The 19,106-nt window shown below is 39.1% G+C and overlaps 2 protein-coding genes across 6 annotated transcripts in view; one reads left to right on the top strand and one right to left on the bottom strand.

Moving 5' to 3' along the window:
• The window catches only part of ATP8A1 (ATPase phospholipid transporting 8A1), a 235,941-nt gene extending 230,910 nt beyond the window's left edge, over positions 1–5,031 (bottom strand). For all 3 annotated transcript variants that reach the window (XM_081225745.1, XM_081225744.1, XM_081225746.1), the window contains exon 1: positions 4,581–5,031. In XM_081225745.1, the coding sequence (XP_081081871.1) occupies positions 4,581–4,629 (49 nt within the window). In that variant the 5' untranslated portion in view covers positions 4,630–5,031. The remainder of the gene's footprint in view (positions 1–4,580) is intronic.
• A 240-nt stretch (positions 5,032–5,271) lies between these two features.
• GRXCR1 (glutaredoxin and cysteine rich domain containing 1) overlaps positions 5,272–19,106 on the top strand; it is a gene marked incomplete at its 5' end in the record, with an annotated part of 342,040 nt that continues 328,205 nt past the window's right edge. For all 3 annotated transcript variants that reach the window (XR_014015185.1, XR_014015186.1, XR_014015187.1), the window contains 2 exons: positions 5,272–5,577; positions 6,518–6,588. The remainder of the gene's footprint in view (positions 5,578–6,517; positions 6,589–19,106) is intronic.

Below are 19,106 nucleotides of genomic sequence, written 5' to 3'. Positions count from 1 at the left end.
ACCCGTGAGCTTGTCAGAAATGCAACTCCAGCCCTACCCATTTAGAAGCTGCATCTAACAAGATCCCCAGGTGATTTGTGGGCATCTTAAAGTTTGAAAAGCACTGCGTGAGCACTCATTTCAAATCATTTCTCAATGGAATGTTTGCTCGGCAGACCTCGTGTTCTTATGTCTGATCTGCCACAGCTCTTTGTTACCCGTAGCAGGCATGCTGTTTAATTAATAACATCCCCTGTTAGACTATTTCTTTCTTTTATTTTTTAAAATAAATTTATTTATTTATTTATTTATGGCTGCGTTGGGTCTTCGTGGCTGTGCACGGGCTTTCTCTAGTTGTGGTGAGTGGGGGCTACTCTTCATTGTGGTGCGCGGGCTTCTCATTGCGGTAGCTTCTCTCGTTGCGGAGCACGGGCTCTACAGCGCAGGCTCAGTAGTTGTGGCACACAGGCTCAGTAGTTGTGGCGCACGGGCTTAGTTGCTCCACGGCATGTGGGATCTTCCCGGACCAGGGCTCAAACCCATGTCCCCTGCACTGGCAGGAGGATTCTTAACCACTGCGCCACCAGGGAAGTCCCAGACTGTTTATTTCTTATTTCATGGAAGTTCTTTCCCCTCAATTGGGTTGTAAATAGCTTGCACACAGAACAGCCATGCATCTGGCCAATCTGAATGCAGGGAACAGAAACCCATTCAAGTCACTTCAAGGAAAAAAAGAGCCTGTTCTAAGGCTACTTGGGAACTGGGACTAAAAGAGTCAGGAGGGAGGTGCTCCAGAGACTGGCCACCCTCTCTCAGCATGTGTCTCTCTGCCTCATTCTCTCCATCCAGTTCATTTTCTCTCCTACCTTCCTCTCTTCATGCAGTTTCTGTTTCCTCATACTAGCAGCATTCGCACAACCTATTACAGCCAGCCATTCTCTCCTCTACCAGCCTATTCTCCTCTGCCCCTTTCTGCTTCAACATTCACTCTAAGCCTCTAAGCTTAACTCTTCCCATGGGAGAGATGATCACCACAAAGCATCTTTCTGAGCCAAAACACAAGGTTACACGTGTTTGAGCCACCTACGGATCCTCTGCTCTTGGGTCAGGAGTCTGCCGTGGTCCAACCAACTGAAGCCAAGGATGCTGCCGTTCAGAACAAGGCCTTTGGGCAGCAGGAGCTGTCAAAAGAGACTATTCCTTAGGAAAGAAGAGTGTGGGCAGGGCAGGCAGTGAGCCACATTGCCAGCCCACAGGGTCATTATTGATGCTGTCCTCACCACAGTCCAGAGCAAAATGCTGAGTACATAATAAACTGAACCAACCAACACAGGGGGTAAGGGTCATTCACCAAGTGCCATTATGCCCCTGACACTGGGCTGGATGCACAGGGAATACAAAGATTAAATAAGAACCAGTCATTGTTTTCCAAAGCTGTTAATTCAAATGTGTCACTGAACTAGCTACTTGACCTTTGACACGTACCTCAACCACTAGGGCCACAGTTTCCTCAACTATCAGATGGGACCATCTTCACCAACCTCCAGGAGCACTGTAAGGTCCTATAAGGTAATCTTTGTAAAAATGCTTTGAGGGCTTCCCTGGTGGCGCAGTGGTTGAGAGTCCGCCTGCCAATGCAGGGGACGCGGATTCGTGCCCTTTTCTGGGAAGATCCCACATGCCGCGGAGCGGCTGGGCCCGTGAGCCATGGCCGCTGAGACTGTGCATCCGGAGCCTGTGCTCCACAGCAGGAGAGGCCACAGCAGTAAGAGGCGCAGGTACCGCAAAAAAAAAAAATTTTTTTTGAAAAATATACATGCCAGTCAAAAACAATACTGTAACCTCTCAGTACTTAATGAAATCCTCTCATATGGCACAGGTTTTACATTATTTTCTGGTCCTTTCTCTTTTCCCATTTCCCATGATACAGAATCCATCAACTGCTATTATTTGAAAGAACAATCCCAGTATTACCACTATATTTTCATTACCTGAATGGCTCACTCAAATGATGATTAAGAAAATTCATTCACTATTGTCAAAAAGACAACAAACAACAAGTGCTAGTGAGGATGCAGAGAAATGGGAACCCTCATGAATTTCTGGTGCAGATGTAAATTGGTGCAGCCACTATGGTAAACAGTGTGGAGGTTCCTCAAAAAATTAAAAATAGAGCTATCATATGATCCAGCAATTTCACTCCTGGGTATTTATCCAAAGAAAACAGAAACACTAATTAGAAAAATATATGGATCACTATGTTCATTGCAGCATTATTTATAATAGCCAAGATATGGAAGCAACCTAAGTGCCATCAGTAGATGAATGAATAAAGAAGATGCAGTGTGTGTGTGTGTGTATGTATACATATAATGGAATATTACTCAGCCATAAAAAAGAATGAAATCTTGCCATTTGCGACAACATGGAATGACCTAGACGGTATTATGCCAAGTGAAATAAGTCAGAAAAAGACAAATGCTGAATGATTTCATCTCTATGTGGAATCTATAAAACAAGTGAACAAACATAACAGAAACAGCATCATAAATACACAGAACAAATAGGTGGTTGCCAGTGGGAATTGGAGTGGGGGGTAGAGACAGAGGTGAGGAAGATTAAAAGGTACAAACTTCCAGGTGCAAAATATATGAGTCATGGGTATGAAATGTACAGTGTGGGGAATATAATCAATAATTATGCAATATCTTTGCATGGTGACAGATGGTAACTAGACATTGTGGTGATCATTTTGAAATGCATAGAAATATCGAATCACTATGTTGTGTAACAGAAATTAACATACTATTGTAGGTCAATTGTACTTCAAAAACAAACAAACCAACCAACTCATAGAAAAAGAGATCAGATTGGGGGTTATCAGAGGTGGGGTATGGGGGGAGGGGAAATCAGATGAAGTCAGTCAAAAGGTACAAACTTCCAGTTATGAGATAAATAAGTACTAGGGATGTAATGTACAACATGATAAATATAATTGTTTATACATGAAAGTTGTATGTTATATATAAAATTTGTTAAGAAAGTAAATCCCAAGAGTTCTCATCACAAGCAAATTGTTTTTCTATTTCTTTAATTTTATATCTATATGAGTTGATGAATGTTCACTAAATTCATTGTGATAATCATTTCATGATATATGTGAGTCAAATCATTATGCTGTACACCTTAAACTTATACAGTGCCATATGTCAAATATAGCTCCATAAAACTGGAAAAAATAAATAAGAAAAAAAAGAAAATGCACTTCACTCAGAAGTGTAAAAAAAGAATTTACACATTTTTACTGTGTACATTTAAAGACAGCACTATCATTTATTCAATGTACATCTATAAGGTGCCCTGTATATTTTTTCATGATATTACAAATGACAATAAGAGTGTACTAAAATCCCTAAGTAGGACACAGGTTAGTTTTGACTCTTGTGTGGCCTTCTCCCCATAGCAATTTCACTGAGTACTTCCTAAGTGCTGTAATCCGAAAATCATAGCTACTAGAGCTCAGAGCCCCCATTTTTAACATGGGGGCTCTGAGGAGGAAAAATAATAAAATGGCCTGTCTCAAACCCCTATAATCCAATTCTCCTAAAATCTGTATCTTTTTTCTTAAATCACTTTACCACTTGCCAAACATTAAAGGGGGGAGGGGGCGGGGGTTAAGGATGAACATCAGTGATGTTGTGAGAACATGAGCCACTATTTATAGGATTCAAGTATGGGTTTATGTGACAGAAAGATAAAACAAAGCTCCAGATATGCACTGTTTTGGCTTCGCTATGAACAAAATGAAAACATGTTTACCAACTGACTGCCACATGCTAGGCAGGATGCTGAGGGCTCATCAGAGGATGAAGACAGCCTAGGCCCTCCAAAAGCTTACTGGCCTTTACCCTCGGGCATCTGTTGCTCATTGCTGACAAGTGTAGCCATTCAACATCTGGCCCTGGGTGGAGCAAAGAAAACGGCTTCCACCTTGCTAAAAAGTCCGCTCAGCTGGCCAAAATGCAGGTATCAGGTAAGGGGAAAAACAAAACCTCAGACGGGAGCTGGGTGAGACTCCGCTGCAGGAGGCGGAACTGCAGAGACTGTAATGCACAGCACCGGCTGAGCGCCCAAGCCCAATTAAGGCTCCTCCCGCTCGGAGAGGCGAGAGGCTGTGGATCAAAGGATCCTGCAACCTGGGAAAGGCAGATTCAGTTCCCGGGGAGCCGTGATATGGGGGCTGCAAAAATGTGGGCGGCTGGCTGGGGCTGTGCTCCCTAGAATGGAGAAGCAGAGTGGAGACAGAGTGGTTTGTGCGCTAATGGAGAGGGAGGTGGGCAGGGCGAGAGAGCAGAAACCCAACAGTCACGCCGTGTAAAGCGAGCCTTGGGGATCCCTCCGAGGACACCAATTTCGGGGCTCTGCAGCTGGGAAATGGTCTGCACTGAAGGCGGCGCAGGGAGAAGGGTTCGCAAACACACACGCACACTCACACACACTCTCTCTCTCTCTCTCTCTCTCACACCGCCTGACCCTCGGCTGGCCCCGAGCCGCCCCCGCGCGCGCTCCGCACCCAGCTTCGCGCTGCGGCAGCCACTCACCCTCCGCACGAGAGCGGATCTCCGACACGGTCCTCCGCATGGTGGGCATCGCGGCGGCCGCCGCAGGTGGGTCTTCAGACCTGACTCTGTAACTGTCACGGCGCCGCGCGGGCGGAGGATCTGGCTTCCCCGCGCCGAGCGCTCAGCAGCCGCGCGTGCCCAACCGCCCACCCAGGACAGTGCCGCTGCCGGGCGAGGCCCTCGCACACCGGCGGGAGAAGGAGGAGGTAATGAAGACCGCGGCGTCCGCAGAGCTGAAAGAGCTCTGCCTGCAGCCGCGGAGGGAGCGGCGCGGCGAGGGGCGGAGCTCGGGCGTTGGCGCCAGGGCAGGGATCCTCAGGTCGCCCCCTCACTCGCACAACTGCAGCGCTGCGGGGAAGACGGGAGAGGGGCGGGGAGAGACTCCGGAGAGCCTCCTGCGCCCCGCCCTGCTTTGGACCGTACCATCCCCGAGGGGGGAGGGGCAGATGCCGGCCTCTTTCACCACAGGCGCCCTCGTCCCTCCCCGTGGCTTCGGCTCTTCCTGTCTTTTCTCAACGCTTTTCTGCTTCTTCCAAGTCTTGGCCAGAGAGGAAGGGGTACTGTGGCTCCTGCATCCTTGCAAATCCTCTCCCGCCACCCTCTAGTTTTAATAACAATGGAGTCGCCCGTGGTGCGGAAGTGGGTTTGGGTCTGAGTGGGCTGGAGAGCGGCGAAAGGGCCTGAGGCGTCAAGGGATAAGAGCTGCGGGAAGGCAGTGCGTGTTGGCTCCCCCGGGTGCAATTCTAGCCTACCTGCACCGCCTACAGCCCTCGCAACCTGAGTCGCACCTGCTCACCCGCCTGGTCCACGAGCAACAGGTTCTGAGGCCGGGGTCCTCGGGCGCTGGTGGCTCCTCTGCCCATGGTGCTCATGTGCGTCTGGGGCCGGCCTGCGAGTGGCCGGGTGCATCCAGCTAGTGCGTGTTCTGCAGACTGACAAAGCTCTGGACTTGCACTAAAGTCAACTGTTGGGCCAGGTGCTTCAAAAGGACTTTTTTGTTTGGGTTTTTGCTTTTAGTCAAGCATGCAGGAAGTTGGGAGCAGTAGTTTTACCTGAAAAGGGGAGAGGGAGCCTAGTATAAAGTCCATAAATACATTAAATTTTAGTTTGCCCCATTACCTACAAAGAAGGGTAATTTCGTTACCTTTTATTTTGTATAAGGAGATCTATGCTAACAAGTTATCAGAACAAGTACGGTAGTTTTTATTTATTGTTGATTTCATCTTTAAGTTAGGCTGTAAGGTTTTTTATTTATTTTATTTATTTTTAATTTTAATTTTTATTTTTGCTTTATAACAAATTTAATCAGTTATACATATACATATGTTCCCATATCCCCAGGCTGTAAGGTTTTATATATTGAATAGATCGTGGCGAGCCGCTGAAATGGCAAGAAAGGAATAAATCGAGTTGGAAACAATTTGCTGCCTCTCTCATCTTGTGCTCTACTTCCAGCACTCGGTGGAAGAGGGCTTTACGTGGAGGCGTTTATTGTGAACTTCTTTCAGGTCCTGAAGGGAGAGATCTGGAAAGGTTTGAACAGAGAGATAAGTGATTATTCCCAAGCCTCAAGAAAAAATAAAACCTGCTGATAGCATCTTATCTCCATTTGTGGTTTTTTCTCTGTTTCCTGCAAGTAGCGTTTGCTAATCAGAGCCCTGCCCTACATTAATTCTAAGTCAGGCGCTCAGTACATATTTATGAAGAACCCACTCTACTTGGCTCTGATTCAGAGGCTGGGATTAGAACAAAGAAAATGTATTTCCAGCGTTCATGAAACATTGCAGGGTAGAGCAGGACTCAAAGGTGTTTATTTCAGTGATGGTCTTGATTTACAAGTATGGTCTTCTAAAAGTAGGAAATGAACACACAGCCTTTTCAGGACAGTCATCACTGGCCCTTTTTATTCCTTCCAGGTCCAGGATCTCCTTGTATAAAGCAGACTCCCTCTGGCTTGATGAACATGCATCTGAAAAAAATTAAAAGGGTAAGTACAACAAGGAAATTGTTTTAAAAAATCAGCTCTAAAAGTAAGTGAACAGAAACCAGAGAAAAATGCAGTGCTTTTGTGATTAACGTTTTAGTTAGAATTTTATATAAAGCCAGAACCAGCTTTTATTCAAAATCAGTGCACAGCAGCATACCAGTATTTGATTTATGAGCAATCACCTTTGTAATTCCTATGGACCCTGAAATGAAGTTCAGTTCTGCTTATTTACAGATAGTAATTAACTGGAGTTCCAGAGATTACCTCTGTTTTCTATAGACCAATCTATTTTATACATGTCTGTGTTTCCCATTAACAACCCATCAGCAAAGTTGACAACATACATCATTCATACAGAAAATGACAAGAGTCTTTCATACAGAGAAGAACATTGCATGATATAGTCCATAGCTCACTGTGTGTCCTTTCCCAAATTATGCTATCACTTTATCCATAATGGCAAGAGTATCCTACCTAACTCATTTCTTTTTTGTTTGTTTGTTTTGTTTTGTTTTCTCCAGTTTTTTTTTTACCATCTTTATTGGAGTATAATAGCTTTACAATGTTGTGTTAGTTTCTGCTGTATAACAAAGTGAATCAGCTATACGTATACATATATCCCCATAATCCCTCCCTCTTGCATCTCCCTCCCACCCTCCCTATCTCACCCCCCCCCCCCGAACTCATTTCTGAAAAACCATTCTTTTCTGATTGTTAGAAAGCACACATGTTTTTATTGGTTCAGAACCCTGATTGAAGTTGAATGTTGTACTAATCTGCATGTGCTTGATTTCAAAGTCCTCTCAGATCTCCTCATCTTCCATTGCACCGTGTGCTAGCCCCTGGCAGGGAACTCTGGTGCCAGCAACATGACCTTGTCACAGAACCTGTAATACAACTCAAATGTCAGCAAGATCGTTTAAAAACATTCAGGTCCTGCGACTGCACTGTTGATGGACTTAGAAGGAAGCGGGTTATTCAAGAATAACTTTTCCAAGGGCCAGGTTTTATCCTCCACAAAGTATCCATTGAATGCATAACATGTGTGAAGTGCCCATCCAGAATGCTAAGTTACAAAGACACTTAATGCATTTGTTAAAGTAACCAGCAGTGTAACAAGATGGCTGACACTTAATGCCAAATAGGCCAGCAGCAACACTAGAAGCATTGAGAGAAGGGGAGATTCCAAGAGCTGGGTGATCAACATACTTGAGCTAGGTTTTGAAGTAGGGGTTAAGTCTGTAGAAGTGAAAAGGAAACATCATTCCAGGTCGGAATGCTTGGCATATAGTTAAGTGCTCAATTATGATTTTTTAATGAATGGTTAAGGAAATGGAATGATAGAAGACCATATATGGTTGGGGAGAACCAAAAGACCAGTTGGACTACAGGGATCTCACTGAGAATCTGTATACTTTATTTTTATTTTTTCTAATTTTATTGAAGTATATTTGATTTACAATGTTGTGTTAATTTCTGCTGTACAGCAAAGTGACTCAGTTATGCATATATATATTCTTTTTCATATTCTTTTCCATTATGGTTTATCACAGGGTATTGAATATAGTTCCCTGTGCTATACAGTAGGACCTTGTTGTTTATCCATTCTATATATAATAGCTTACATCTGCTAACCCTAGACTCCCAGTCCATCCCTCCCCCCGACCCCCTCCTCCTTGGCAACCACACCTCTGTCTGTTCTCTATATCTGTGAGTCCGTTTCGTAGATATGTTCATGTGTACACTTAAAATGTGGGAATTGTATGTTATGTGAATTATATCTTAATAAAGCTGTTTAGAAAATTGTCTCTAGAGGTGTGAGCCACTAAAATTATCAAGTCTAGCAAGTCAAAGAGATGTTGAGCATATTCCTATCTTGGTGGGTTTTCACTTACTAATTACGTGATGTTGCCTTGAGTTTGTTGTTGTTGGGGACACTGAGAATTAAGAATTGGTCCTTCTTGGGAGGAAATCATAGTTAACTAGGTGACAGAGGCATGCTCACTAATTTACTAATTTATGATATACCCAGGAGTGCTTTGGGAACTTACATCCTGAAGGTAGTTGGAGATGTACTTGAGAACCCTGCTTCTGCTTGCGAAGGAGGAATGCAAAGTTGAGTACTATATGACCACAGAATACAGATGCTGGATAATGCTGGCAACTACATTCTAAATTCTTTTGCAAAAGCACAAAATAATGGGGTAAATTAATCTTAAAGTTTAGATAATTATATCTTTTAGTTTAAAATTGAGGTTAAGATATAACATAAAATTCTATCTAGTCGCAAAGCTACCTGGTTATTGTAAGAAAAGATGCTTATTACCTTTGGTGTGTAGTTGGTATATTGATTCAATGGATGGTGAAGATACTGTTATGGTTAAGAGATTATTATGACATCATTATGGTATGGTTAGGATATTATCATGCTGTTGGGCTTGTAAGGCATTTTCCCCAAGTCTTCCCATCTTGATTGCTCTTTTTCTGTCACCATCGTTTACATGCACACCGCTCCGGTGCACCAGCAAGTTCTTTAGGCTCAGTTTTAAAAATATGTCTTACTTCTATCCACATTTCATCTCCACCTCTACCTTGTACAGGCCCCCCTCATTGTTCACCTACAGTAGCCTCCTAACTGACCTCCCTGCTTTTACTTTTTTCACCCATTTATAGTTATTATTATTTAAAAACACAAATGAGTTTATTATTTTAGGATGAGTCAATGTCATTATTATTATTTTAAAAAACAAATGAATTTTAATTTCTTTAAAACACAAATGAGTTTATGTCATTTCTTAGGACTTCAGTGGCTTCCGGCGGCACCTGGATTGAAGCCCAAACCCTTTCTGATCTTGCCCTTGCCTGCGTCTCAGGCTCATCTCCTTTTACCCCTTATTTGGTCGTTGGGCTCAGATTATCCCAGCCCACCCCAGCTGATATTGCCCCACTTCCCCAATGCCAGCCACCACCACATTGCCTTAGTCTGTTTTTCTCATAGCACTTATCTCTGAAGTTTTCTTGTTTGTTGGTTTACCTGTTTATGATAAATAGGTCTTGCTCTGTTGTCTTACTTATTACAGTTTGTCTAACGTTAAGAACAGTGTATGGGCTTCCCTGGTGGCTCAGTGGTTGAGAGTCCGCCTGCCGATGCAGGGGACATGGGTTCGTGCCCTGGTCTGGGAAGATCCCACATGCCGCGGAGCGGCTGGGCCCGTGAGCCATGGCCGCTGGACCTGCGCGTCCAGAGCCTGTGCTCCGCAACGGGAGGGGCCACAGCAGTGACAGGCCCGCGTACTGGGAAAAAAAAAAAAAAAAGAACGGTGTGTGTCAAATGTCACAGGATCAATAAATATTTGTTGAATGAATGAATGAACTGAAAAATGAGTGTACTGTGAATGATCTGGTTCCTTAAGATTGGAGACTGGAAATAAGTCAAAGAATAGATAGTATTTTATTTGAATAGATAATAAGTTTTACCCTTCATAAGCATGTATACTGGAATATATTACTTTGTCATGAAATAATTTAGAACATACTTGCTATGAAGTACTTGATACCAGAAGAAGCTTCTGGATACCATATTGGCTTTTGTTAAAATCAAGTGATCGAATTTTTAAAACAATTGACTGATTGGAGTAGCTTGTTCTTGCTGGACTCACTGTAACAAAACCCATATAACACAGATGTGTGTGCAAAGATATTCACTGAAGCATGGTGTAGGAGCAAAAAGAATGTAGTCATCACCATGTGCTGATATGGAAAGAGTATCAAAATATATTAAGTAAAAAAATGCCTGTAATAAAACAGGGTGTATAATATGATTCACTTTGGTAAATAAATGAATTATATAGATATATTATTTTATAGAAAAGCATAAAACAGTAATTTACCTTTGGGTGGAAGGACTGGGGTAGTGAGGAGGGAGGTTCCTATTTTTCCTATTTTATACTTTTCTGCATTGTTTGCATTTTCTAACTATAAGATTTTTTTTAAAGTGTCAATAGGGGTTATTTGGATTTTGCTTTTTTTTTGTATTAATAAATGTGGTCTTTAAAGCACTCATGTTTTTAAAAGTGCACTCAGAAACCATCAGAATATTCAAGAGAATTTAATCAGAATAAGAAATGCCAGATGAAAAAATAAAACAAAACAAAAGACAAACTGATGTCAACCAAAAGCTCTAAATCCATTGTCACTGAATAATCTAGTCACTTATTCTTACTCATAATGTTAATATCAATACTTTTCTCTCATGCCTGTGATTCATTTCTCATGAGTTTACTATTCTCTTTGCAAACACGTTAGCAAAGTTTTAAGTCAAAGTTATAATGTCTTTAAACATTATTATCTTCTTCATATAGTGGGAATTTCCAACAAAAAATAGTACAATGATTTTTTTCTTCACTATAATTGAAAATATTTTGCTCCTGTTTAAATGAAATGAGATTTAAAATGTTGATTTGTTTTATATGAAAAGACTCTTAATAGAAAAAAAATTTAAAATATACTCCAGTACATTTAAAATAGTGTTTGATTCACACACAAGTTTTCAGAAAAAACATTTACTGAATTTTTTACTCAAAAAGTAAATGAACGTTCAAGGCAAAATAATCCTGGTATTGAGATCTTGAATTCAGACTTATCATTTCAAACTGACAAGAGATTAATTAAATGGCATGATTTTTACTTTAAAAATTTCCATCCTACCAGAGCCAGGAAGTGAAAATTAATTCTTAATTTAGAAGTGCTGTTTCTTTTCCAAAACTTAACAAAACAACATTCCAGTAATGCTGAGTCTCTGTAAAATATTATTGTAAAATATACTTCATGGATAATACATTTACTGTAGTATTTTCATGAATTCTGATATTTTAAAAAGCAGCTTTATCGAGGTATAATTGACACACAATAAACTTAATATGTTTAAAGTATAGAGTTTAATAAGTTTGGACATACATATAAACACCTACGAAGCCATCACCACATTCAAGATAATAAACATATCCATCATTTCCAGAAATTTCCTCCTGCCCCTTGGTATGGTTGTTATGTATAACTAGAGATACTTTTTCTTCATGCATTCAGTGCAATTTATTGAGTGCCCACCATGTTCTAGATACTGAGCTGAGTATTTGAGATTGAATGGTCAGCTAAACCAATAGGTTCTGGACCAATAAAAAATTATGATCAAATAGTTATGTAAGTAAATAAATATAAAATCACAACTGTATATCATATTCTAATGGAAAGATAGTCTACACCTGTATATATTGATTGTACTTCCAAGTATTTCTGGGCTTTCACACTTATATCTGGAACTCTTCAAAAATGTGTATATGTACCTTTATAATATATCTGAAGATAGACATTAACTTTTATTTCTACTGGATGTTATGGCATTTATCTTGAAAATGGTGTCATGTTTCTTATATGAAAAGGATAACCAGTGAAGACAAGAAATTTTATTATAATTTATTTCTTTGATGTTTACCAGAAAGCCAATATTGGAAATGAAAAAACTCCTAAGAAAATTTCACTTCTTTTTCTTGCCATGTCATATTAGGTGTTATTTCAAAGGAGGAGAGGTGATAATAATGAGGTAAAAGTATTGAAAGAAAGGAATGTTTATTAAAAATTGAATATAGCAGTAGATGACATAAATATGATTATGAAATACAATTTTGTAGTTCCATCACTTTATTTTGGAAAGAATGCCAGACTTAAACAAGATGGTGTCCTGATGAATTGAAATAAGCCATAGCTATCAAATGTGAAATATTTGCTGATTGCTTTTGGGCCTCTTGGATTATATATCCTCTGCTCAGGTTCATAACTCACTGCAGTGTTTAGCAGATATATTGGAAAATCACAATGTTGTTGTTTTTTTCCCTCTGATCCCAGAAATTCTCAGGAACAACATTTGCTGGAAAGAGGAATCATTTATCACTGTAGATTCTTTCCAACTTTGAACTCTGAGGAAATCTACCAAATGGAGAAAGAGAATCAATACTTAACTCAGGATTACATTTTAGTATTCACTCTAAAGAAAGAAGCCAGGGGGAAAGCACTATAAAGAAAAGACGTAAAGAAGGTAAACCAGCTATAGATTCAGCGCTTGTGGAAGCTGGACATTCCAGAGGCAAGAGTGAAGTGAGCTAGTGCCAAGGACAGGGGCAGAGGCTTGGACCTCTTGGGTAGATCTGCTTCTGGATCTAGTCCTGAAATGTCAGCTCCTCTTCCCTGCCTGTGTTCTCTTGTCTGTTTTTCATTTAGTCTAACCTCTTAAAAGCGGACCTTTGCCTGTTAAATTGGAACCTCTTTCCTCCTGTTCCTGAATCCATGCTATTCTGATTCCAGCTTGCCTCCCAGGCTTTCAGCAGCCATATAATTGAAGTGGCTGCAATCTGTTGCCTGCATAGCCCCTCAAGGTTTCTCGTGCCCCTTGGTTTGATCCTTTGCCTAGTGTTGGCCCGCATGGGCTTCTTCTGACTTCCTCTTTTGTGTGTGTGTGTGTGTTAATTTCTGTTGTACAGCAAAGTGATTCACATACGTATATATATATATGTTTTTTTAGTATTCTTTTCCATTATGGTTTATCACAGGATATTGAATATAGTTCTCTGTGCTATACAGTAGGACCTTGTTGTTTATCCATTCTATATGTAATAGTAGGACCTTGTTGTTTATCCATTCTATATGTAATAGCTTACATCTGCTAACTCCAACCTCCCACTCCATCCCTCCCCCAACCCCCTCCCCCTTGGCAACCACTAATCTGTTCTCTGTGTCCATGAGTCTCCTGACTTGCTCTTGATCTAAAATGACAGTGAAGGAGGAAAAGGGAGACCTGTAGGTTGAGAAATACTGAGAAGATTTGAACAACTACATGGGAACCAAATTATGGAGGACCATGCAAATCAGCCAAGGTGTTAGAATGAATGCACAAGGTGAAAGGGAGTTACAGTAGGCCCTAGGTATCACAGGATAAAATTGTGTCTTAAAAAGATTTTTGTGGTGATAACAATACGGAGCATGAATTACAGTAGAAGTAAAGAGATCAAGATGGAGACGTCAAAGATCTGTTCAATTAACAGAGGAAATGATGATTTTTTAAAAATTAAGCTTGAATGTAACATGAGACATTTTTCATAATACTTATGGGACTACGGAGAGTAAAGGACAATAGTCTGTTTATCTGAAAAGAAAAGATAATCTTCTCTGTGTAGTTACAGATATAAGTATAGATATAGATATGTTTATGTTTGAAATTTTTAGATGTTGGGTCGATTTTTTATTGAACCAGAAATTCTGACATTCAGGGAGGGGAGATTACCTTCATTACTTTCTTTGAAAGGGGCTAAGTGTATGTTATATTTTAGCATATGCTTAATTAACAGAAGTGTTTTGTTTATCTTTTTTTTTTTTTTTTTTTTTTTTTTTTTGCGGTATGCGGGCCTCTCACTGTTGTGGCCTCTCCCGTTGCGGAGCACAGGCTCCGGACACGCAGGCCCAGCGGCCATGGCTCACGGGCCCAGCCGCTCCGCGGCATATGGGATCCTCCCAGACCGGGGCACGAACCCGTATCCCCTGCATCGGCAGGCGGACTCTCAACCACTGCGCCACCAGGGAGGCCCTTTTGTTTATCTTTTAATGTTACTATAGCTTTCAGTAGTCTGAAAAAAAATGTATGATTAATCTAAAAACCTCATTAGTATCAATCCTGACTTAATGAAAAGAACTGGAATCAGAAGAAGACCTGGTTTGCATCTCAGTTCTGGTTCTTTCTAGTAGTTGGATTTTGAGAATATCATTAAAAAAAACCTTTCAGAACCTCAGATTGGCTAGTGGGTTAACATGCAGGCTTTACAATCAAACAGCTAGATTCATATACAGGTTCTACCACTTACCAGTAGTATGACTTTGGCCAAGTTACCTAACTTCTCTATGCCTCAGTTTCTTCATACGTAAAAGGGGACTAATTATAATACCTATTTTATCAGAATGTTGTGAGAAGTACATGAGATAATTTATTATAATGTACTGTACAAATTTTAGCTATTATCATCTGGTGCATCCAACCTGTTTTTATACTCTGAGTGACGTAAAATTAAATGATTTTAGGTACAAGAGGCATTTCCCTCAATATTGCCTTTCTTTGTATAGTCAAATAACATAAGTTTACTTAATCTTTCATTCGTATGACAGATGGCAGGAATGTTGAATATGTAATTTTAATGCAGGATTCTACTTATGGGTTTCAAGAGACTTGCTGCAAGAATGCTGATTAGTATATTTATTAAAATGTTAAAATAAATATGTCTTCTTATGTCATTTAGAATAAGATTCAACTGTATATAATAGAAAACCCATAATAATGGTGATCTATATGAAGTGGGAGTTTATTTCTCTGTCATATAAAAGAAGTCTGAAGATAGACTCCACACTGGCATCAAAGAATCAGGGTCTTCCCTTTCTGCTCTGCATGCTAACATATGGCTTCCATCCTCAAGGTCACCTCATGGTCCTAGCTGTCTTCTGGTGTGCCAGCTATAACATCCACATTGGAAGATGGGAAAAGGAATAAAGATAAAAAGAGATCCCAGCAGGCTTAGAAAGATCTCTTTAAGCATCCATTCCTGAAGTCTCCGAAGAAATTATGCTTAAATCTTATTAGCCAGAACTCAGTCTCATGGCCACCCCTAGCTAAAAGGGAGGCTGGTAAATTTAGTTTCTTATTCAGCCGGCAGTGTACCTAGATAAAATTTGAGGTTCTGATACCAATGAGGAAGGAGAGGATGCCTTTGAGGGTAGGCAGCCAGCATTCTCTGGCTTCCTCATAAATCTCAGAAATCATTCTCAAGGTTGCATTATTAAAATCCTGGAGTTCTTCATGGACATAATAATGAAACTATGTTTTGTTCAAATTGTGTTTTTAAATATTTATAAGAAAAAAGGAAAAGAGTTTGCTTTATTTTAGAAACAGTCTTGATGAAGTAGGTTTTAAATTGATGGAGTTTAGCAAAGAATTTATTAAATGCTAATTGAATATAATATTGAATTGAGTACAGTAGAAAATAGAGGGATAAATTGTTGATAAGTTCTTAGTTATTAAGGTGACTTCCTGTTTTAAAGGCAAATAAAATTTAAATATTTATACACCAACAAATTGGACAACCTAGAAGAAATGGATAAATTCCTAGAAACATACAACTTACTAAGACTGAATCATGATGAAATAGAAAATCTGAACAGACAGATTACTAGCAAGGAGATTGAATCAGTAATCAAAAACCTCTCAACCAACAAAAGTCCAGGACCAAACAGCTTCATGGTAAGTTCTACCAAACATTCAATGAAGAATTGTTACTAATTCTTCTCAAACTCTTCCAAAAAATAGAAGAGGGGGAACTCTTCCACACACATTTTAGGAGGCCAAATTTACCCTGATACCAAAACCAGACAAGGATGCCACAAAAAGGAAAATAATAGGCCAATCTCCTTGATGAACATAGATGCAGAAATCCTCAACAAAATATTAGCACACAGAATTCAACAGTACATTAAAAGGATCATACATCATGATCAAATGGGATTTATTCCATTCATTTAAATGGTTCAGTGCCTGCAAATCAATGTGATACACCGTATGAACAAAATGAAAGATAAAAATCATATGATCATCTCATAGGTGCAGAAAAATCATTTGACAGAATTTGACATCCATTTATGATAAAAACTTTCAACAAACTGGGTATAGAGGGAACATACCTCAACATAATGAAGACCATGTATGACAATCCCACAGCTAACGTCATACTCAACAGTGAAAAGCTGAAACCTTTTCCCCTAAGATCTGGAACAAGACAATGCTGTCCACTCTTACCACTTTTATTCAAGATAGTATTGGAAGTCTTAGCCAGAACAATTAGACAAGAAAAAGAAATAAAAGGCATCCAAATTGAAAGGAAGAAGTAAAACTGTCAACATTTGCAGGTGACATGATATTATATATAGAAAACCATGAAGACTCCATCAAAAAGTGTTAGAACTAATAAATGAATTCAATAAAGTTGTGGGATACAAAATAAACACACAAAAATTGATTGCATTTCTTTACACTAATAACAATGTATTAGGAAGAGAAATTAAGAAAATAATTCCATTTACAATTGCACCAAAGAGAATAAAATACCTAGGAATAAATTTCACCGAGGAGGTGAATGACCTGTGTATTGAAAACTACAGGATATTAATGAAAGAAATTGAAGAAGACACAAATAAATGGAAAGACATTGCATGCTCATGGATTGGAAGAATTAATATTGTTAAATTGTCCATACTACCCAAAGTAAAATATGGATTCAATGCAGTCTCTATCAAAATTCCAATTGCACTTTTCACAGAAATAGAACAAATGATCCTAACAACTGTATGGGACCACAAAAGAGCCTGCATAGCCAAAGCAATCTTGAGAAAGAGGAGCAAAGCTGGAGGCATCACATTCCCTGATTTCAAACTATAGTAATTAAAACAGTATGGTACTGGCATAAAAACAGACACGTAGATCAATAGAACAAGATAGAGAATCCAGAAATAAAACCACACATATATGGTCAATTAATTTATGACAAATGAGCCAAGAATATACAATGGAGAAAGGACAGTGTCTTCAATAAGTGATGTTGGGAAAATTGGATAGCCACTTGTGAAAGAATGAAACCAAATTACTATCTTACATCATACACAAAGATTAACTCAAGGTGAATTAAAGATTTGAGCATAAGACCTGAAACCATAAAACTCGTAGAAGAAAACATAGGCAGTAAGCTCCTTGACATAGGTCTTGGCACTGATTTTTTGAATCTGACACCAAAAGCAAAAGAAATAAAAGCAAAAATAAACAAGTAAGACTATATCAAACTAAAAAGCTTCTGCACAGCAAAGGAAACCATCAACAAAATGAAAAGGCAACCTATTGAATGGGAGAAAATAATTGCAAATCATATATCTGATAAGGGGCTGATATCCAAAATATAAAAAGAATTCATACAACTCAATAGCAAGAAAACAAACAACCCAGTTAAAAATAGGCAGAGGATCTGAATAGACATTTTTCCAAAAAAATACAACAGGTACATGAAAAGATGCTCAACATCATTAATCATCAGGGAAATGCGAGTCAAAACCACAATGAGATAATGACCTCACGGCTGTTAGAATGGCTATTATAAAAAAGACAAGAAATAAGTTTTGCGAGGATGTGGAGAAAGAGGAACCCTCATACACTGTTGGTGAGAATGTAAATTGGTGCAACCACTATGGGAAACAATATGGAGGTTCCTCAAAAAATTAAAAATAGAACTGCCATATGATCCAGCAATTCTGCTTCTGGGTATTTATCTGAAGAAAACAAAAACACTAATTTGAAGATAAATATGCACTCCTATGGTCATTGTAACATTATTAGCAATAGCTAAGATATGGAAACAATCTAAGTGTCCATCAATGGATGAATGCATAAAGAAATTGCATATATATATAGAGAGAGACATAATGGAATATTATTTAGCCATAAAGATAATGAAATCTTGCCATGTGTGACAACATGAATGGACTTCCAGGGCATTATGCTAAGTGAAATAAGTCAGATAGAGAAAGACAAATATCATTTGATCTCTCTTATATGTGGAATCTAAAAATAAACGAACAAAAAATAAAAACACAATAAGCTCATAGATACAGAGATCAGATTGGTGGCTGCAAGAGACAAAGGTTGTTCGGGGGTGGGAAAAATGGGTGAACTTTTTTTTTCAGTTTAAACAAATTTAATAAAAATTAAAAAAAAATCTTAGGGGTGAAAACAAGACTCAAAAAATCAATGGATGAAATAAACACATAGAAAGGTCTTCTATTTCCATTTTGTCTCTCTTTAAAATCAGAAAAGGGAAAAATTAAAGAATTAGAGGTCTCTGAAGAGAGATGGTACTTAATAGAATTATGGAAGCATCAGTCTTTGAGTTGTGTACAGACTGCACTGTGAGGGAAGGGTGGCATACCATATTACAAAGCTGCTGTGGCCATCTTGTCGATGTTAGTCTTCCGCGTTCTTGAGGATGGCTTTTGGATCCCGAAAAGGTTATCCAAAGCAAACTTTATTTTTTAAATTTAATATTAAATGTATTAAATTTATATATTAAAAACATAGTTCTTTCTTAAGCTTTGAAATTCAACTTAATTTTATTCTACTTAAAAATGTAGCAAATTTTAAGAATTACTTTAAGGAGGTGTTAATGTTTGATTCTTTTCATAAACGAAAACTCCCTTAAATATTTTAAACTACGCTTATTAAGTTGGGACATTTTGTTTTCTTTTTAAGCCCTTTACTCACCTGAAAGAGCCTTCCAAGTACTTAAGTAACCATTAAAATAGGATAAATTTAACTTACAAAAATAAGTCTTAGGCTTTCTTAAATTTTCTAATACTGGTGAATCTCAACATAATTTCTTTGACTAAATCAA

The sequence above is a fragment of the Mesoplodon bidens genome, assembly GCF_964165515.1.
Source record: "Mesoplodon bidens genome assembly, chromosome: 1".
Lineage (NCBI taxonomy): Eukaryota > Metazoa > Chordata > Mammalia > Artiodactyla > Ziphiidae > Mesoplodon > Mesoplodon bidens.
The sequence above is the reverse complement of the archived record's forward strand: the minus strand, read 5'-3'. Positions and strand labels throughout refer to the sequence as shown.